Source organism: Micromys minutus (assembly GCF_963924665.1).
Source record: "Micromys minutus genome assembly, chromosome: 29".
NCBI lineage: Eukaryota > Metazoa > Chordata > Mammalia > Rodentia > Muridae > Micromys > Micromys minutus.
Window position 1 is genome coordinate 24,003,438 of NC_137964.1, and position 21,707 is coordinate 24,025,144.

A 21,707-nucleotide genomic window follows, 5' to 3' on the forward strand; every position below is an offset into this window, starting at 1 on the left:
GTTACACATAATGGGAGCTGGTATGTAGGTGCTGAGGTTGAACTTCTGGAAGAGCAGTCAGTGCTCTGAGTCATTGTCCCATCTCTTCAGGGCTTAAGAAAGTTCTTAGTCACCAGGTAGAAGGTGGCGGACACCTTTAGTTTGAGCACTCAGGAGGCAGAGGCAGGTGGATTTCTGAGTTCAAGGTCAGCCTGGTCTACTGAGCAAGTTCCAGGACAGCCATAGCTACACAGAGGAACTGTGTCTCAAAGGGGTAAAGAAAGCTTTTAGTAATATACTTTTTGGTTTTTCAAGACAGGGTTTCTCTGCTGTCCTAGGACTGGTACTGTAGACCAGATCTGTTCTTGAACTCACAGAACTGGGATTAAAGGTGTGCACCACAATCACCTAGCAGCTTTTAGTAATTCCAAGAAAAATTCTCAATGCAAATATTTAGCAAAACACTTTAGGGGGCTGGAGAGATGGCTCAGTGGTTAAGAGCACAGACTCCTCTTTCAGAGGTCCTGAGTTCAATTCCTGGTAACCACATGGTGGCTCACAACCATCTGTAATAGGATCTGTGTCTGAAGACAGCAACAGTGTACATAGAAATAAAATAAATACATTTTTATTAAAAAAAAGACTTTAAGAAAATTAGTAAATATAAAAATAGGAATTTTATTGTTGAGATTACAAATGTTTCTATTGAACTCATTACATTTCTAGAATTCAACAGTTCTCCAATGTTAATGTTACTGGTTTTTGGTTTTCATATTTTTGTAAACAAGGTAGCAAGATGCAACCCTGGTTGGTTTGAACTCACTATGTAGACCAGGCTGGCCTCAAACTCAGAGATACACGTGTCTCTGCTCCCTGAGTGTTGATACTGAAGGCTTGAATGCCTTTAGGTCAGGTTACATTTGAATATATTTGAAGTAAAATGTTCTTAAAAAAAGAAAGGAAGGAAGGAAGGAAGGAAGGAAGCCAGAATCTTATATATATCCCAGGCAGGATCTGAATCTAAAACTTTCCTGTCTTAGCCTCCCAAGTTCAAGATTCTAGGAGTGTACCACCTGAGCAACTAAGGTGCTCTGTCATGACCATGGTCCCATGCCGGTCCCATGCCGGTCCCATGCCGGTCCCCTTCCCAGCTTCACACATTTCCCATCTTGAGGTGCAGAAGACCCAGCATCCACCATAGTAAGCTTTGATGGAGAGGATCATCTGAGAACAAAGTCCCAGGGAGTTGATTGTGGCTCAGTGGTGGGCTGCTGGCCTAGCTTGTGCAAGGATGTGGTTCACAAAACAAAACAAAACAAACAAACAAACAAAAAAAACAGCACCAAGCATCAAAGCAACAACTAACAAAACAACAGCTTAGCATCTGCCAGGCAACTGCTACCCTACAACAATAAACAAAAATAAATGCCTGTCCCCCTCTTCCAGATAAACCAGGGGTGTGGGTACTCTTTAGTTTCACACCCTAGAGGCACAGGACAAGAGCCGTGTTTCAAATTCCTCCATGTTCCCCACAGAGAGTCGGCCTGTGGGAAGAGTCGGGGAAACTCTATCGCTTATCACAGGGACACCTTCTGTTTCTTCTTCTTGGCCTTCAGCACAGGGGGGAGGGAGATCTTAAAAGCTGTCCTGGAATGACAGAGAAGAAATATCTCAGGGCTCTGAAGCTCAGGAACCGACGCCCAACCCCCACCTGCCCAGATACTCACTCGCACGTAGTGCAGATGGGGCTGAAATTGCAGAAAACTGTTAAAAGTTCAGAAAACAAGGAAATTAGAGGACTCAAAGAGCACAGGTTACTTCTGCCCTGCCCCCACCTCACACCCCAGCAGACAGTAACTCCACATGAGCTTACTAGACAGACACACAGAGCAGACATAACCGATCTCAATGAGACTTCGATGACAGAAGCAGGCAGCCCTGTAGTCGACGTGGATCGGAGGTGGGAGGATTAGCTGAGATCGCTGATCTTGATCCGGAAGAAAAACCCACTGTTAAAAACAGAACAGAAAGGATGGACAGGCAGGAGACTTACTTCAGCCACGGGAGGAAAACCAGACAGTCACGACACAGCAGTTGTCTTCGGCAGTCGGTACCAGGAATACTAAGTCAGGCTTCCTTCAGGGCTGTGAGATGGCCCAGTGGGGAAAGGCACCGGTCACCAAGCCTAATGGATGGTTCTGGGACCCACAAGATAGGAGGAGAGAGCTGACTCCTACCAAATTGTCCTCTGACCTCCACATGCACTCAGTGGCAAGTGTGGACCCACATGCACACACAAAATAATAAAAAGGAAGAATTTCCTTCAAAGTCTACTAAGACTCATTTTTAGTCATTCCACAATTATTTTTAAAAATTCTAAATGTTTTGTTTGTTTTGTGTGGTTTTACGTATTGTGAGAGCTACAGCACATCTGGTAGTCAGATGATAACTGGTTGGAGCTGGTTCTCTCTTTCCACCATGCTGGTCCTGACACTGAACTTAAATTATCAGGGCATCAAGCACCCTTGCTTACTGAGCCATGTTGTGGGCCCCACCCCACCCTTGCTATATAGTCACATGACACCTGCAAACATCCCTCAGAGTTCAAAGACCCGAAAGTTCGCCTTCCCAGCCCGGGAACTCCAAAGCCAGTATCTATCCCAGCGATTCCTTCCCTGGGTGTGAGAGGTGGGGGAGTGCTGCTGCTGACTCACCAGTAAGTACTGCAGGAGAGAGGGCATCTGCGGCACCTTCAGGTACAGTCCCCCAGTGATGTCACAAGCCTGCAAGACAAAGGGGTCACTGCCAAAGGAGCACCGTGGCATTCCCAGAGGACTCCACAGGTCTGTAAGGTCAGTGTGTGAGGTTCACAGACACATCCCTGTCCATAGCTCTGCCCCAGGACCCAGGGTCTCATCTTCAGGAAGTAAGCTCTTAGAGCTGCCAGCAGACAGGACAGCTCTGGCAGCTTCACTGTGCCTGCTGTGCCACGCAGCCTAGCCAGAACTTCCCACCAATTTGCTTTAAAGTTTCCTTGCTCATTTTGGAGGTGTGGGGGGGAGCATATCGAGCTGCAGGATGCAAAACTGATGTTACAGTTAGATTCTCCTGACAATCATGTGGGGTGATGGGGAAGGAGAAGCAGAGGCCTGAGGGAAGGCCAGAGCTGAGCCTCAGCAGAGAAGGCACTTGTCAGCAGCAGCCCAGGTAACTGTGTTTCTGACAACACCAAGGAGTCAAGAGGGGGCCCAGAATGAAAACAGAAGATGAGGGATAAACAAAAGGCCTCAGCAAGGACTTGGGTATCAGCCACAGTGTGCTGGGTCAAGAGGGGCAGGGAGTGGGGCTTGGTGGGGGGCAGTTAAGCAAGAGTGACATGGCCTCGTTTATGCTGTAACCTTTCTGACTCCGGGGTGACAGGCCGGGCTAGTAGAGGTACGAGTGCTAACAGGACAGCTGTCTGACGGCTGCAGGCCCATGGATGGGGAGACTAGGAAAGAAGTCAGAGGTGGGATTCAGGTCTAATCCATGCTGAAGACAGATTCCACCAGATTCTAGCAACATGGAAAGAGAGGAAGGGAAAGGGGGAGCCAGGTGACCTGCCCGGCGAACCACACTGTGCAGATGGAGCTCTGAGTTTGGGAGAGGCCGCTGTACAGAAAAGGCTCTGCTCTGGACACAGTAACTGAGATGTCCAGGAGGAGATAGCATGCACTGCAGAACACGCCTGCCTAGACCTCAGGAGAAGCTGCACTGGACTTGAGGTATCACAGGGAGAGACAGGGTAGTAGAACTAACTTTCAACCAGAGTTGAGACCTCTAAGTTAGAGGATGCTTTGAGAGCTACAAATTGTCACCTCCTTGAAAACCTGATCCTAAAACTCAGTGGGAAGTGTTACAGTGTGCACACAGTGTGCACACAGAAAGCACTGGTGCACATAGGAGTGAGATGAAGGCAGCGGCTACCCTCATCTGACCATTACACACTTCACAAGCACTGGATGTCACATGGTATCCCATGCACAGGATTAATTCCTATATTATATCTCATCCTCATGAGGTGGGATCCTAAATTCTAAATACATAAAAGTATATTTCATTCTTAGGTATCTCTTAAAAATTCTAAAAAGTACATTCTTATGGGCTTCCCACATGACCACCATCAATTGAGCCTAAGAAACAGACATTCCTGGCACCCCCACCCCCTACCCTTTGGCTCACTGATCTGCAAGGATATAATAGTTTAAGGAAATTATGAATGAAAATAAGAATGCTAGCAGCTGTTTTCTTTACATATATATGTGTGTGTGCATGTACGTGCATACCACAGCACACAAATGGAGACCACAGGGGTTGGCTCTCTCCTTGTAGAATATGGGTCCCAGGAATGAAACTCAGGTCACTGGCTTTGGTGACAGGCACCTTTAGCCACTGAGCAATCTCACTGGCCCAAATATTGCTTGTGAGCAAAGGCCACCGTCCTCAGCTTGTCGGTTATTTCAGGTGTGGGTCCCTCTCCTTCCTCACTATTTGGTTTCAGACTCTGCTCAGAGAGCAGCAGCTAAAGCAGATGTGCAGTGGCCTTGGACCCAGCCTGGGCGAACCGTGCTTCCCACACATATATGGTGCACTGTACAGACTTTACACTTTCCTAGACCCCCGTTAAAAAGGGGAGGAGGCATGGTGGCACAGGAGGGAGGCAGGACTCTGTGAGTCCCAGGTCCAGGGACAGCTGTACAGTAAGACCCTGGTCTCATGACCAGAAACAGATAAAGTCCATTTTAATTGCACATGAAGCTCAGTATAACCAAAATACCCCCATATTCTCTCTGTCTCCAGAGTCTTACTCTGTAGCCCAGGCTGTTCTCAAATCTCAGGATTCCCCTGCCGCAGCTTCCTCACTGCGGGGACTACCAGCGTGTGCCAGCATGCCTGGCCGCTGCCGCCCATGCCCTGGAAACGTACCTGCTGGAGGAGACCTGAATCCGAGTCTAGGACACAGGCGTCAATGAGGATATTCTGAAAGAGGCATTTGAAACATTATAGCAATGCTATGGCTGTCTGGAAAATGCCAGATACTATCCTTTTTTATCTTTTTTTTAGTCAGGGTCTCAACTCTGTCATCTGGACGAGCATGGAGTTTGTGGCAAGCCTCCTGCCTCTGCCCCTTGGGTGTTAGTTCAGTGAGACTATATTCCTAAAATGGGCCCTTTAATATGTGTGGTGATGCTACAGGGCATTGGGCACCCAGAGCATCCAGGACATGTCGGAGCTCCTGCCTCTAACCCCTGACCGCTTTTACTCCAACACTATCCGTGCTGACAAGAGGGCTCTAGTGGTGCCACAGGATAGAACTAAGGTGTGGAGGAGAGATGGCCGCTGGGTAAGAGCATTGCTGCTCTCCCACAGGACCTTGGTTTAGTTCCCAGCACCCACATTGTGGCTCACATCATCTAGTTGAACAGGATCTGACACCCTCCCTTAGCTCCTGCAGGCACCAGAGCTGCCTGTGTTACACATATGTATGTGCAGGCAAAGTATTAGACACATTAAAAAACAACCAGAGAACAAAGATGGCATGTCAGGTCATCTGAACATGTCCCTTATTTGCAAAGTACACAGCACACTACAGTGAGAAGAGAGACACTGTTGGGCAGAATGCCATACATCTGTGATCCTGGCTAACCCAAAGGCTGATGCAGAAGGTTCTCAAGTTCAAGGCCTGTGTGGGCTCTAGGGAGCTCAAAACAAAATGAGAGCCAGGCAGTAACGGCACATGCCTGTAACGCCAGCACTCAGGAGGCTGAGGCAGGGGGATCTCTGATGAAGTTCAAGGTCATTCTAGACTCAGAGCAGGTTCCAGGATAGCAGGGATACACAGAGAAACCTTGTCTCAAAAAACAAAAAACAAAAAAAAAAAAAAAAAAAAAAAAAAAAAAAAGCTGGAGGAATTGAGGGTTCTTGTATCAAACTTAACTCAGATTCTAAGGGACGAGTACCATGATACCCAATACAAAAGCAAGTTTAGGTGGATTGTCCTGAGAACACCACCCAGTCAGAAACTCCCTAGGACTCTAAAATGGAAAATGGTCAAGAACCCAATGTAGCTTCTGAATCCCCCAATCCACTAATACAGCCCTGTTTAGCCAGAATACCACTGTGTAAGAATGACAATCATCACCTTTTGGTTTTTGTTTTAATTAATTTAATTTTATGTACATTCATGTTTTGTCTGCATGCATGTCTGTAAGAGGGCATCAGATCCCCTGGAACTGGAGTTACAGACAATTGTGAGCTGTCATGTGAGTGTTAGGAATTGAACCCAGGTCCTCTAGAAGAGCAGCCAATACTCTTAACCAACGAGCCATCTCTCCAACCCCGTTGTTTGTTTTTGAGACAGGATCTTTCTATGTAGCTCTGGGGCTGTCCCCTGGACTCCATATAGACCTAGCTGGTCTCTAACTCATAAAAGTAGGCACCGCCACACACTGCCACTGATCATTTCTTTCGGGAAATAAGAAGGCTGAGGCCTCACCTGCTTCTGAGCAGCAAAGATGACGTTCATGAAGTTCATGTACTGCAGTGCACTGTCCTCTGCAGCCTTGATCACCTGCAAACACAGCCATTAGACCTCAAGGACTGCCCAGGATGTTCTCATGACAAGACCTACTGCCAGCCACAGACAGTATTACTTCTCCAGTCCCTCTTCCTACTTAGTATGAACCCCCTGAAGTGTAGGATAACACCAGAGCTTTTCTGGTCCTTGTTAGGCTGATGGGCATCTGTCCAGAGTACCCAGCATGCATTGGGAGGCCTGAGAACAACTTTTGGGAGTTAGTTCTCTCCTTCCACCATCTAGGTCCTGGTCTTCAGGCTTGGCACCAGACACCTTCACCATCTGAGCCATCTTACTGGCCCAAGAGCTCTGGCTGGCCTGGAACTCGGTATGTAGATAAAACACTGTCCTTGAACTCACAGACACCAGCCTGTGTCTCCCTCCCCAGTGCTAGGATTAAATGCATATGACACCACAACTGGAGTCATTCCCATCTCTTTCAGCTGTCTGCGGTTGTATGTAAGTTGTGTATCATCTTACCAAAATCCTTGATTTCATCTCCTGATTATCTATAAAGAGATTTAAAAGGAAAGGTTATAATTTGGCAAACACGATAGCTTAAAAAGAATGTAGTTTTCTAAGCATTTTTTACTTTATATTGAGGCAGGATCTCACTAAGCAGCAGCCATGGATGGCCTAGAATTTGCTATGTAGACTAGGCTGGCCATGAACTCAGAGATCTGCCTGCCTCTGCTTCTGGGTGTCTAACAATTCTTAAATGCCCCACTAAGCATGCATCACTAAAACCAACACAGTGATAGTTGCAAAAGAATCCGCTCTTACCTTTAACTGCCTTGTTCGCTCTGTTAATGTCTGGATTCGTTACATAAAAGAATATAAAAATGTTCTAAACATCTGTAGGAGCAGAACAGACCTTCAGATTTGAAACCAGACCCCTCCCATCTTCTGCCATGACAGCTATATGGGTGAGTTTAGGTTCGGTTACCCATTCTATACTCAGAGAAAAGCATGTGAAGACCAGAGCTTTGGACAGATGACTATCCACCATCCTAGACAGGAATACTAGGGCCACACCTACACCCATCAGACCACCCAATGAGATAATAAATGTGAAAGCCATTCAGAGATCAGGACAACTGGATAAAGAAGGTTGTGAAAAGCACTCAATACTGTTCAGACATTTCACAAACCAAAGCTGAGGCCCGTGACACATGAAATAAGGTCTGGGAAGAGTCTGGTTGCCCTGAGTCCTGTGAACGGTGCAGAATAAGTTCTAGGAGAAGCCACTGCCTAACACCCTCCCCACAAAAGACTTCTTTGGAACACACTGGCACAAGGATACAACACAGGGCTTTGGCGAGGGACCCTGCCAGTAGTGTCTCTGTATGCTGGCCCTTGATGTCACCTGCAAGCAGAGCACAAAGGGGGAAATTCTAAGTCTTTTTTTCAAATGAAGTCATTTTTTAAAAAAGTTTTATTTATTTATTTAATGTATGTGAGTACAATGTTGCTGTCTTCAGACACACCAGAAGAGGGCATCAGATCTCATTATATATGGTTGTGAGCCACCATGTGGTTTCTGGGAATTGAATTCAAGACCTCTGGAAAAACAGTCAGTGTTCGTAACCACTGAGCCATCTCTCTAGCCCTCAAATGAAGTCATTTTGAAACTTAAGTATTCATGAATGAATCGAAAGAAGATGACACATTCAAAGTGGATTTCAAAACAATGTTCTCTTGACATGGCAGAAAGCTGTACTCAGAAACTCACAGCAGCTGTGGCTGCCAGCATAAGCCCTGTACAAGATCAAGCCAGTTAACATTTCAGCACAGAGTGGGGAGGAACCCTTGTGCCTTCACCTCTAGCTAAGGAGCCATTAACAATTAAAAGGCTGGTGTGGTGCAGCTGGCTTTTCATTAGTTAGTTTGTTTAAGGGTGTGGTCACCATAGGTCAACAATGCTCCAGTAAATGGCCCAGTATCCTTGTGTAAATTTATTGCTTGTTTTGAGGCAGGTTGTCCTGGAACTTGCTATGTAGACCATGCTGGCCTGGAACTCACAAGTGATCTACCTGCCTCTGCATTCCTAGTGCTGAGATTACGACTATAGCGAGATTATCTTTAAAAAAGGACTCGGAGTTGGGAGGCGGTGAGTAAATGTAGGGCGAAGATGGGAGTGGATCTCGGGGTTAGGAAGAAGAATGGGGCTGGTGAATATCATCAAAACACATGGTATACATGTATAAAATTCTCAAAGAGTTAATAAGAATCTTACATTTTAAAAACATACAAGAATTACCACCACATTGAGACAGCAGTGACAAGAGCCAGGCTCTTACTCTTGGTCATCAGATCCTTGATCTCCTCAGCGATCACTTCATTTGCAGCTGTCAACAGCTCATATTTCCCATCTTTACTCCCAGAGGGATTACAGTCAGGAAGGGCACTGCCAGGGTCTCCGAAGAAGTCTCCAAGTCTGCCGTTCTTCCCCGGGTATAAGAATCGACTTTCCTGAATGTGACTGGCGATGACAGCCAGCTGGTTGCAGCGGTTCATGAACAGGTGGGAGTTGGCCAGCACCATCACAGCATCCATGCACTTGGATAAAGTAAACTGACAGACGAGAGAGAAACAAGTCAGCTCCCACACAACTACATCCAGCCTCGAGGAAGGCGTCACTGAAAGAATACTTAGCTATTACTTAGCTTCATTTACTCATAAGAAAGGGTCTTGCTACATGGCCCTGGGTAGTCTGGTGCTGAGTAGCAGCAAGCGTCCAACAATTCACCTGTTGCTACCTCCCCATGTCATGACACGTGCCATTCTATGTGGATGCTTGCTGACACCTGGTATGGATTCACTGCTGAAAATCTGCTCAACTTCTCCTCCTTACTGACAGACATTTACAGATTAGATCCTTACTTATCAGATACTAGCATAATGGGGCCCCATGGGTAAACTTGGAAGCCTTGAACTTAGGAAAAAGAGGCAGCTGGACCAGAAGTTCAAGGTCATCCTCAGGCTGCACAGCATGTTCAAAGCCAGCCTGGGATATCTGAGACCTTGTATTGATAAAATAAAAAAGCACAATCTTGCTCTTCCATACACATAGACAAACAAAAACAGATGTTAAAAGAAGGATAGAGCGGGCTGGAGAGATGGCTTTGCAGTTAAGAGTACTGATTGCTCTTCCAGAAGTCCTGAGTTAAAATCCCAGCAACCACATAGTGGCTCACAACCATCTGTAATGGGATCTGATGCCCTCTTCTGTGTCTGAAGGTCTGAAGACAGCTACAGTGTAATCATATATAATAAATAAATCTTAAAAAAAAAAAGGATAAGGCTATCTCAGAACTCCAAAGACCAGGTCTGGTGGGACAGCTCTATGGTTCAGGGTGTTTCCTGAATCTGATTCCCAGGGCCCACATGGTTGAAGAAAAGAAGTAACACCCAAAAGCTGTCCACTGGCCTCCACACGTGTGTGGCACATACCTAACAAAAGCTGCCTATTTATACACTAGACACATGAACAATAGGCAGGAGGCAATGAATGGCTGCTGCAGGTAAAGGGCAGAAGCAGGAGTGAGGGTCAACAGGTCCAAGGACTGCATATGGTACAGACACATTCCAAGAAGGAGCTGTGGGGGCCAGTTATGCAATTGCCTGGTCTGTGCAGGGTGATTGGCTGCTTTTACGAACCCACAGCTTTCCTTTCTGACAGTGTCTCTAGCCCAGAGATGAGCTTGACCTCTGAGGACCTGCCTAGCTCCACCTGAGTGCTGGGACCGGACGAGGATCACCAAGCCTGCAAAGACTCAATCATGGGGACAGTGCATGGGATACAGACATACTGAAGTTAGAGAGAATCATTCAAAGGCTCACGCCATCTTACCTGAGATTCCTTCAGTGCCTGCTTTCCCCACCAAATCGGGTTGGTGTCAACTATGATAACCAGAAGATTCAACTCATCTTCTGCAAATAGTAACAGAAGCAAATGGTCAGCCTCCAACTGCAATCATGTTAACGTTCCTGATGAGTGACAAATCAACCACAGGCCTTCTAATGTCCTCATCCTCAGATCGATGGTGACATCACAGACAAGGCCAACTTTATGGGAAGATTAAGTCACAGGACTGAGGACACAGCTTAATGAGAGCTTGTCTAGTACTGAGGAAGCCCTGGGTTTGATTCCTGGTATCTCATTTTTAAGAAGGAAAAACAAGGAAGGGGTCAGAGATGCCTTACTAGTAAAGGCAAATACAGCTAAGCCTAATGCCCTGAGTTCAGTTCCTGGGATGCACATGGTTAAGTGAGACCTAATACCCACTAATACATACATGTTAAGGAAAAAAACTAATTTCAAAGGCTGGGAATGATGGTGTTCCTTAATCCCAACACTTGGAAGGCAAAGGCAGATGGATCTCTGTGAGTTCAAAACCAGTCTGGTGTAGCTAGTTCTAAGCCAAGAATGATTAAGAAGCTGGGCAAACCTTACTCAGTTCTCAGCTGCCCCATATTACAAGCAGTAGTTGAGCCTGGGGCATGCTTCTGACACATGGTGAATTCATAAACCAAAGGCATTCCCACTTAAAAGGACTGGTAGGAATCTCCAGTGGTAGAATTTCAGGCAGATTAAGGACCCATGAGCAGCTGGGGTGGTCCTATCCAAGGATAGAACAGGCAAGCCGGTTGTGACTAAGAAAATTTTATTTATGTATTACTTTTTTTATGTATAGGCCAGGCTGAGCTCTAACTCCTTGTGTAGCTAACGTTGATATTAAACTTCTGATTCTCCTGTCTCTACCTCCCAAGTGCTAGCTTACACCACATCTAGTTGTAAGCAGTGCTGGGCATCAAATTCAGGGCTCTGTGAATGTCAGGCAAGGACTCTATTATACTGCTACATTCCCAGCCCAGGGACCAACTTTTAAAAATAACCAAAAAAGGAGGAAATAATTCTTATACGAGCAAAGTTTTTAACCATGTAAAGAAGTCAGGCCACTATCCATACTGACAGACACAACTATACAGGCCAAGTAACACAAGCACTCAACACACATCCATGCTGGGTGTACTAGAGTCAGCTGATGGAGGTGCTGATTCCAATTCTTTGAAGAACCTACACTTAATTCAGTTTGGTGCTGGACACTGAACATGGACACTTGTACATGCTTAAAAAAAGGGGGTGGCTCTGCGACCAAAATACATCCTTAGAACTTTCTTATTAAGAAAAAAAATTAGATGTCCCAATGCACCAGTGCTTTGACTGCAGCAGTATTCACGCAGTGCCTTCAGGGGCTGAAAGATGGCGCCATATCCCCTGGATAGTTTTGCCACTGCCTGCATGTTGGACTGAATGAGGGGAGCTCCTCCACTAGTGTTCTTAACCACTGAGTCATCACTCTGAGAACCATGACCCTTTAAAATAGGGTCTCAGAGGGGCTGGAGAAACGGCTCAGCGGTTAAGAGCACTGACTGCTCTTCCAGAGGTCCTGAGTTCAAATCCCAGCAGCCACATGGTGGCTCACAACCATCTGTAATGCCCTTTTCCGGTGTGTCTGAAAACAGCTACAGTGTACTCATAAAATAAGTAAATCTTAAAAAAAAATTTACAGGACTGTAGGGTCTCAATTCCAGGCTGGCACTGAACTTGGTAACCTCATACCTGATGAGTATCTGGGATTACAGGCATCTGACACTATACCCAGTCATGAGCTTGGATGCTCATGTAATAGTACAAGGCAGTGCCCACTTACCCCCTCCTCCATTCCCTCACGAAGTACCTCCTGCCAATCTCCTTAAGTGTCTAGCTCACTACCTGACAAGCCTGCCTTTCTCCTAGATACTATGGCTCCTGAATGGACCACCCTAGCTACTCTTATTCCCACAATCCATTTCCCACACACAAGCCAAAGTCCAATGCTAATCAAGTAAATAATTCTCTAGTAAAGGCCTTTGCTGCCAACCTGATGACCTGTTTTCAACCCCTAAGACCTACACACAGCATACAAGAGAACAGATCCAACAAGTTGTCCTATGACTTACACACCAAATAAGTAGAATGCAACAATCTTTGAGGTTCAATGTAACTTGAAAACTGTAACTAGGGCAGGGCGATCGTGCACACCTTTAATCCAAGCACTTGGGAGATAGAGACAGGTTGATTTCAGAGTGGCCTACAGAGCGAATGAGGACAGCCAAGGCCACACAGAGAAACCCCATTTCAAAACACGGAAGGAAGGAAGAAAAAAACTGGCTAGAGAGATGACTCGGTGGTTAAGAGCATTCACTGACTGTTTTGCTGGTAGACCCAGGTTCAATTCCCAGCACCCACATGGCAGCTCACAACTGTAACTCCAGGAATCGAAAATCTTCACACAGACATACATGTAAACAAAACACCAATGCACATACAATGATTTATAACTGTAGCTAGTAGTTTACTGTATGAATAAGAGCCTCCCACCTTCCTCTACCCTCTTTCCCCAGGATATTTGTACTTAAAGTGAACTTCATAATGTCGCTCACACCAAAGTTCTAGTATCTGCATTTTTCCTGGACTCCTAGTGAAAGACAGTCCTTAGCTGCCACACACTATCTTTACAGCCCTGGTCACCTCTTTGAATTAACTTCACTTGTCAACTGGTATCTCGACCTTAAGACCCCACACTCCCAAAACTTCCCTGTGTCGAGTTCTGTGCCATGCTTCCCAGTTTAAAAAAGAATATCGAATACAAAAATGCTAACACCCAATATTTCCTGAATGATACATTGGCCATGCTGAGGCAGGCCTATATCCCAGAACTCGGAAAGCTAAGGGAGGAGAGAGCGCCTGCATAAAAAATAATTAGGGCTGGGGAGGAAGCTCAATTGGTAGAATGCCTCGTGAACATGCACAAATATCTGAGCACCACATAAAATCTAGATTGATCGTGCACGTCTGTAATTCCAGCAATCTAAAGGAGACTGGAAGATGAAGAGTTCAAGACCATCCTTTACATCACAGCGAGTTCTACGTGACAGCCTTTCAAAAAAATTGCTGGATGAATGAACGAATACACTGGATGTTCCTCTAAAGACCAAAAGTGTCCCTCCCAACCGGCTCCGCGTTTCGGCCCTCACCGTCCGCGGCCATGGTTCCCCTACGCCTCGGCGAACAGCCGCCCACTGTCGGATTTGCAGTCGGCTTCCGGCGCTGACGAGTGACGTAACACGACCCGGTGGCGACGGAAATGATGCGTGAGAAGTGCGACACGCTGTCAGGCCGTGCTTTGCTGCCGGCGGGGTTGTGGGGCGCATCGTAAGGAAGCCATGGAAGACCGTGGTGAGTATTTAGCCAGAGCGGCGGGGACACAATGGTCTCGACCTCGCACTGGCAGTCTGAGCTCTGGGCGACGTTGTCCATGCTGGGGCCGCTTCCCGCTGTCATTGCTCTATTGTCCGTGGTCTGGGTCCCTTGAACGCTCGCAAACTGGCTTCAGCACAGGCTGTCCGAAGGACATCCTCCAAAAAAACTGGCTTCAGAAGGCAATGTGCTGCCCCCTCGCAGCCCGGGTGTCCTCTGTGAGCAGTAGGAAGGCGCCTTGCCCTACTGGAAGAAATGAGGCATCGTTGGTTTGATCGTTTACTGTAGTTAATCAGAATATATTTATTACGTGAAAAACTAATACACTGCTTTTAGTTAAAAATTGAACTGTAAACATTTATGTTCGTGCACATGCGTGGACTCGACTGGCATACACTGCTCAAGAGGCTGCAGACGAAATTGATGAAGTGGGTGAGAGGAATCCTTAGAATACTAGCTCCTGATACTAGCCCCTAAATTCTATGCCTTGTGCACCAATAGCTTTTTTAAAATATGGAAGAGGTATGTCCTTGCCAACAGTATGGAGGTATCTTCTCTATCCCTATCAACATCTGTCCCCTTTAACTTTAAAAACTGCTTTTTAAAATGTGTTTGCTTCTTATTCTTAAAGTCAGCAGTTGTTACCGAGCTTCCTGGCCTCATCCTGCTAAGTTCATGTGATGACCCATTTTTTTTCCCTCTCTCCTTAGAGTTAATTGAATACTTTAAGTCTCAGATGAAAGAAAATCCTAACATGGCCTCGGCGGTTGCTGCCATCCAGACTTTGCTGGAATTCTTGAAGAGAGATAAAGGTATGAAGAAGAGTGAGCCTCGAACAGTCTGGGCCTTAGGAAAGTCCTCAGATGACTTTTAGGAATGTGGACAGGGAGACATGTAGGTCTGTGTACAGAATCTCAAGCCCAACTTCTGTCCATGTTAGACTGGTCGGCCTGGGGGAAACCCTTGGGTTATCACCAAAAGGATTCCCATCCAAGAGTCAACAATACAGCCTTAGCCAAAAGGCTTAAATTAGAGCAATAATTTAGCTTTATAGATGAGTGCCAAGCTCCTAGCTTGTCCTTGAATCTGTGCTGTGCTGTATTGTTCCAGAGTAAGTTCTGGATTCAGTATTCATTGAGACCTACTAGGTGCAATAAGTCTTAAGACACTGGGTACAACATGACCTCTTACACATTCATTCTCATGGGGTGGCCAAGAGGAGACTTTCTCTAACACAGCCTTACATGTCTTCCTGGTATACACACATTGGAGCCTGTACTATCTTACAGATCACATCTGCCCCCCACTAAGTAATTATCTGCCAAGCTGTCACTTGCTACAGATACCTTAGCCCAGCCCAGCAGGCCTTTTTGCCCTTTTCTCTGTTTTGTTCTTAGCGTGTACGTGTGTGTGGGTACACACGAGGACAGCTCTCAGGAGTTGCTTCTTTCTTTACTCAGGTCACCAGGCTGGGCTGGCACCACAAAGACATTTTGCCCATTTTGCCATCTCATTGGCCTTTGTGGTGTTTTAAACCAAGTGTGTCCCTTTCTTGGGCCTTGGTATCACTGACATCTACATGGGAGCTGTCCTCACAGGTCTCCACATGTCTGAGTCCTTATTTAAGTCTCCGTTTAAATGGCCTGTAATGCGAGAGGCCAGCCTTGTAAAGAAGCTTGATCTCATTCATCACCCCGCCTTTTCCTGTCCTCATTCCAGTTTGTAACATGTCTGTCTCTTTCTGTGCTTACTTATTGCACCATGAGAGCAGAGCCCTCTCATGCAGCATCTCCCAGTGGCTGGCACAGAGAAGCATCCAGTATTCTTTAAATACTGGATGAATTGCAGACCAGCAAGGGCCATGACACTAAATGAACATCACGTTCCTCACTTTGTCGTTGCAGGAGAGACAATCCAGGGCCTGAGAGCAAATCTCACCAATGCCATAGAAACCTTATGTGGTGTGGACTCCTCGGTCGCCGTGTCCTCTGGTGGGGAGCTCTTCCTTCGCTTCATCAGCCTCACCTCCCTGGAGTACTCTGTAAGCCCTGCCCTCCCTCAGAATCCCTCTTCTCTGTGTGCAGGCATTGTAAGCTTTGCTGGCAGCTCTTTCCTGTCTTCACTCGGTTCTTTCCTTCCCAGGACTACTCCAAATGTAAAAAGATCATGATTGAGAGAGGAGAGCTTTTCCTAAGAAGAATATCGCTGTCGAGAAATAAAATTGCCAATCTGTGCCACACTTTTATCAAAGACGGGGCGGTGAGTAGACGCCTTTTTTTGTGCTGCTAGAATCAAGAGCTTTGGGGTCACACTGCCAGGCGTGGAATCCTGGCTCTGTCACCTACCATGGACAGTCACTTCTCTGTCCTGAACTTTGCTCATATGTTAATAAGGGCAGCAGCTCCCAGGCTGGGTGAGAGGTGAATGAGATGCTCTGTGTAGTGTGCACTCTGTAAATGCAGACTAATATTAGAAGGGCTCATCGTTGTGAACTGGGAGAACGTAAGTTCAACATGAGTGTGTCTTGATTTAATAAGCTTTTTGCTTTTATGTGGAGCTGGAAGTTAAAGAAAGAACCTCTAACATTCTAGACATGTTTTACCACTGAACTACACCTATAGCCTCTTAGTAAGCTATTTTTTAAAGTATTTTTTAAAAAGATTTTTTTTTATTTTATGTGTGTACATTGTTGCTATCTCCAGACACACCAGAAGAGAGTATCAGCTCCCATTACAGTTGGTTGTGAGCCACCTTGTTGTTGCTGGGAATTGAACTCAGGACCTCTGGAAGAGCAGTCAGTGTTAACCACTGAGCCATCTCTCCAGCCCTCTAAGTTTTTTTAATCACATTTCTTCCTATGTGTTTATGGGAATATGCCTAGGTGCCACAGTGAGTATGTGGAGGTCTGAGGAATTGGTTACTTCTTCTGTGTAGGATCTGGAGGCACCAAACTCAGGCCATCAAGCGTGGTGACACGTACCTTTACCCACTGAGCCATTTCACTTGCTCTAATTTTTATGACTGAGTTCATGGTCCTCTAAGCTGAAGTGAGTCTGCTCAAACTAGCTGTTCCTGTGGTCACTGCCTAGCATCTTTGAGTCAGCATCATCACTGGGTGGAACTGTCCTCTTTATAGCTGCGACCTGTCCCTAGTTAAATGAGGAACAGCAGGTTCAGCCAGCCTCCAGCTTATCCACTCCGCCAGGTGATAAACCTTGTTTCCTTTATCACCTGCTTGCCGTTGCTGCTCTTTTGTCCATGGTCTGGGCCCCTCAGATGCTCACAAACTGGCTTCAGCACATGCTGTCCAAGATGCCTCCTCTGAAAAACTGGCTCTTGGAGGCAGCGTGCCATCAGCACAGCCACCACCTCAGCCTCACAGACCATACCTGTATTTACTTGCATCCTGGCTCTTAGATCTGCCCCTCGGTTTTACTGTGCTTCTTACCTTTGAAGTATGCTATTAAATATGTATAAATGGTAGTGCCACAGGCCTGGGCCATTGGAGGCAAGGCTCACAGTGGGTGGCTGTAGTGTGGGTTTCTTGCCTACCCCCCACAGCAGCCTGCTCTTAACCTTACAACTGGATCCAAAGCAGAGTGGCAGGATCTTGATTCTGAGGGCAGGTCACCCATGGACTTGTTAAATGCAGAGGCCTCAGGTCTAAGGTGAGGCCTGTATACCCACGGTTCTAGTGAGCAGTTATGACAGCCATGTCCACCACCTGGCCTTATGTAGTCCTCTGCATTTGTAGTCATGTGTGAGTTACAAGTCATCATCTGCACCACAGATCTTATTGCCAGGGAAGCCAGCCCCTGCTGTACTGGCTTATGTGCCTTTGGGTTCTGCTGGGGAGATCTGTGTCCTATTTCTTGGGCAGAAATGTTGAACTGCTCAGTGGGCTTGAACTTCAGCGTACTGTCGTGCCACCCTTCTGATCATGGTTGGTTTGTAGAATGCTGGAGCTTCTCCTGACAAGCAGGAGTCGTGACAGTGCATCCAGGGTGGGCAGTGGCTGGTTGGCAACTTGCCCCTCTGATGGAGGTTTCTTGTTCTATAGAGAATTTTAACTCACGCCTACTCCAGAGTTGTCCTGAGGGTCCTAGAAGAAGCCGTGGCAGCCAAGAAACGGTTCAGTGTATATATCACAGAGTCACAGCCTGATTTATCTGGGCAAGTATCTTACCACTGGCCAGTGAATCAACATTGGATTCAATAAAGGAAAGTCCCTGTGGGTTTCCAGAGGCACAATGTAGGCTGTAGTGGTTTTGTTTTGTTTCCAATTTTTTAGGGTTTTTAAAGGGTTTTTCTTTAGATAATTATGTCAGAGGAACAGTAAGACACTCTAGATAGAAAACTTCAAAGAACGGGTGATTGACAGCCCCATCTCCAGGAAACAAGCAAACTTTGTTCTGTTTTCTTTGTGGTGCTGAGAAGTGAATCCTGGTCTGCCCAGGCTACTCAGGTATTCTGGAGCTTGACCCCCACTCAGTCTTTCACACAGGGTTCTCTGTGTTGCCTTGACTATCCTGATTTATTCATTTATGTGCGTTGGTGTTTGCCTGTATGTATATCTATATGAGGGTGTTGGGTCCCCTGGAACCAAAATTACAGACCATTGTAAGCTGCCGTGTGGGAGCTGAGAATTGAACCTGGGTTCAGAGATAGGATCTGCCCCTTAAGCCATTGAGGTTACAGGACATCTTTGTCTAAATCAAGTTCATCATTCATCACTGTGGGATCTCACTGAACTATTGTCATGTTTTCATGTCACCTTTAGTAAGAAAATGGCAAAAGCCCTCTGCCACCTCAACGTCCCTGTCACTGTGGTACTGGATGCTGCTGTTGGGTAAGAGTGACTCTTCCTGTGTACCTGCATTGCTGGCTTCAAGCAGTTTTCAAATTAAGAGTTTGAATCCTGTCCATAAAATCTGACTGGGTAGCATCTCTCCTTACAATAAGCAGCCACCCTGTAGCAGGGTTATCACAAGGTCATAAGTACAGAAGACAGGCTGCTGGGGTCTTGCTTCTGAGACAGATTCTTGTAGCCCAAACTGGCCCAGAACTCACAGTCCTTCCTCACAGTGTCAGGGGTTGCTGGCATAAACCTAGATGTTCATGTTTTCAGAGTAAAAGGTAAAGGTCAGGCTATGGTCAGCAGTTAGGTGACCACTGTCTGCAGTGGCTACTTGGGAACTTTGTCCAAGTTGGGTCATCAACATCTATCACTAACTAATGGTAGTCCTTTGAAAAGAAAGCTCACTATTAAGCTGGTTAGGGGGTTGTTGGATAAGCCTCTTCAGTAGTACTGTCTTAAAAAGTAAACTAAGCACTGGGAGGCAGAGGCAGGTGAACCTGAGTGCCAAGCCAAGCATTCATTTTTTTGTTTCCTCAGCTATATCATGGAGAAAGCAGACCTAGTCATAGTTGGTGCTGAAGGAGTGGTAGAGAATGGAGGAATTATTAACAAGGTAGGTAACATCACACTTTTCCCAGAAGTCCCTATGCCCGAGCAAGACCTTAGCCAGGTTTCTTCCTTGGAAGCTGATCTTGGTGAATTTTGTCAGTGGCATTTACATTTATATACAATTGGTGCTTTCGTTTGGAAAATGGTATTATGAGACTGACATGCTGCCTATTGTGCTTAGAACACACTTGGACAGGGTAACCTCCATCTTCTGTCACTTACCTTGAAAACTGTCAATGATGAACGTCTTAATCCTGTTAAGCTCTGCGCACGTCTGAAGTCTCTGGTTCACTGGCATTCAGCACACTCACACCATGCTATTATCAGTGTTTATAAAACTATTTGTCCCAGATGGCCTTTTCCCATGTCCCTGGTCACCTTTGTTCTTTACTGATTTTTCCAGTCCAGGGGACCACAAATAGATTTACATGATGCTCATGGTTGTGAGCTTGACAGACTTCACTGGCCACACTGCAGCATGTGTCATTGCTGTATCTTTTCAGGCAGAGTACTGTTCTGTCATAACACGATCACGTGCCCGTGTTTGGATTTTCCTGTTGGCTGTGGAGCAGGGTCCACAAGTGTCTGGGTCCCCCTGGCTTATTTTAGATTGCACTTACTAAGTGATAATGCTGGCATCTTTTCATGTGCTTTGGGAACATTTATCTTGGAAGAAAAATTGTTTTCTTTCTTAAAAAAAAGGTCCTCTTTGAGGGCTAGAAATATAGCTTAGCTGGCAGAATGCTTCTCTAGCATGCTGATATCCTGAGTTCAAGCCCCAGCACTGGATAGACAAGGTCTGGTGGAACTCAAGTAATCCCAGCAGTAGAGGGAACGGATGCAGGAGGATCAGAAGTTCAAAGACATACTTGAGTGCGAGGCCAGTATGAAATATATTAAGATCTTGTCTTTAAAACAGAAACAGTCCTGATCACCATGCTGAAACCATGCTCACTCTGTGCTTCCTTCTGCTTCACTGAGCTATGCAAGCAAGCTCACCTGGTGTCCGTTTTCCCTGACTTCGCAGATTGGAACCAACCAGATGGCTGTGTGTGCCAAAGCCCAGAACAAGCCCTTCTACGTGGTTGCAGAAAGTTTCAAGTTTGTACGGCTCTTTCCACTCAACCAGCAAGACGTCCCAGATAAGTTTAAGGTAGGTTTTAAAATTTGACTCTACCCTGAAACTAATGGTCTAGGAAGTTCCTCCCTTCCCATTGCTGTTTCCTCCAGTGCTTTTCCAGTGTAGAGATAGTAATTGGATCTGGACACATTTGTGGGCAAATCTCACTTACATAGCATTCTGATGGGAGGCTGGTAGCAGAACCCGTTTCCTCATCCCATCTCTGCTTTTACAAACCATGTGACCTTGGCCAGGCATATCCATTGTGGCCTCTTCTTTCCTGTGGGATGGGATGGTGTCCTGGACATGTTGTCCCTGCCAGACTGCTGCACAACCCATTTTCTGACACAAGGGTGTCCAGAGCCTAGATACAAGGCCAATCCAGCTAACCAAGTTCTTCTCTCCTCAGTACAAGCCAGACACTCTGAAGTCTGTGCAGACTGGGCAGGATCTCAAAGAGGAACACCCATGGGTCGACTACACCTCCCCATCCCTCATCACCTTGCTGTTTACGGACCTGGGTGTGTTGACACCATCTGCTGTGAGCGACGAGCTCATCAAGCTGTACCTATGAGCAGACATGTAGGAGCTGTGCAGGGTGAGCAGCCTCTCCACTCCAGCCAGCCAGGGGCCAAACCGAATCGGACTTCCAGATCTGTACGCTAAGGGCTCATATCAGGGGTCCTGAAGAATCCTTTTACTTGGCTCTGTCACATCTGAAGCCTGTTCCCAGTTCTACAGCCATTCTTATGGTTTTCAGAAACTCACAGTCTCTGGAAGTACAAGTTACTTACTGGCTGCAAACCTGAGCAAAGAGAGCACATGAGCAGGGACCCTCAGGTCATACCGCACTCCAGGCTGGTAAGAGTGACACAGTGCTGACAGCTGACACCTTACGGCACCTCAGTCAGCACACACTGGCTGACTGCATATGGCTTCAGGGATCCATCCTCAGCAGGATCAAGCCAGATAGGAAAAATACCAATGCAGGAGCCATTCATGTGGCACTGCTCATAGGATGTTTAGAACCCAAATGGCATTTTTAAGTTAAATATGGGAACAAATCAGGATATTTTCAAATAAATTATATGAACAATTTGGATATGGTATTGCCTCATACAAGTTGACAAATACCAGAAACAGTGTAAACGTATTGGGAAGAACCTGTTACCAGAAAAGCCTTACCAGCACTTCTCCAGATAAGATACTGGTTTCAATA

General features: G+C 46.3%; 2 protein-coding genes across 2 annotated transcripts; one reads left to right on the forward strand and one right to left on the reverse strand.

Annotated features, from left to right (window-relative positions):
• Positions 1–706: 706 nt before the first annotated feature.
• Positions 707–13,693, reverse strand: GTF2H3 (general transcription factor IIH subunit 3). Its single transcript, XM_080941420.1, has 12 exons — positions 13,679–13,693; positions 10,449–10,528; positions 8,896–9,169; positions 7,899–7,961; positions 7,379–7,408; positions 7,076–7,104; positions 6,515–6,589; positions 4,945–4,998; positions 2,694–2,762; positions 1,853–1,988; positions 1,707–1,743; positions 707–1,626 (listed from the first exon to the last, which is right to left on the reverse strand). The coding sequence occupies exons 1-12, from the start codon at positions 13,689–13,691 to the stop codon at positions 1,557–1,559; spliced, it is 930 nt and encodes a 309-aa protein (XP_080797546.1). The 5' UTR covers positions 13,692–13,693; the 3' UTR covers positions 707–1,556.
• Positions 13,694–13,802: 109 nt separating this feature from the next.
• On the forward strand, positions 13,803–21,586 carry EIF2B1 (eukaryotic translation initiation factor 2B subunit alpha). Its single transcript, XM_080941412.1, has 9 exons — positions 13,803–13,880; positions 14,612–14,713; positions 15,806–15,942; positions 16,044–16,160; positions 17,962–18,078; positions 18,686–18,750; positions 19,297–19,372; positions 20,396–20,521; positions 20,898–21,586. Exons 1-9 carry the CDS (start codon positions 13,868–13,870, stop codon positions 21,060–21,062), a joined length of 918 nt encoding a protein of 305 aa, XP_080797538.1. The 5' UTR covers positions 13,803–13,867; the 3' UTR covers positions 21,063–21,586.
• Positions 21,587–21,707: the final 121 nt, after the last annotated feature.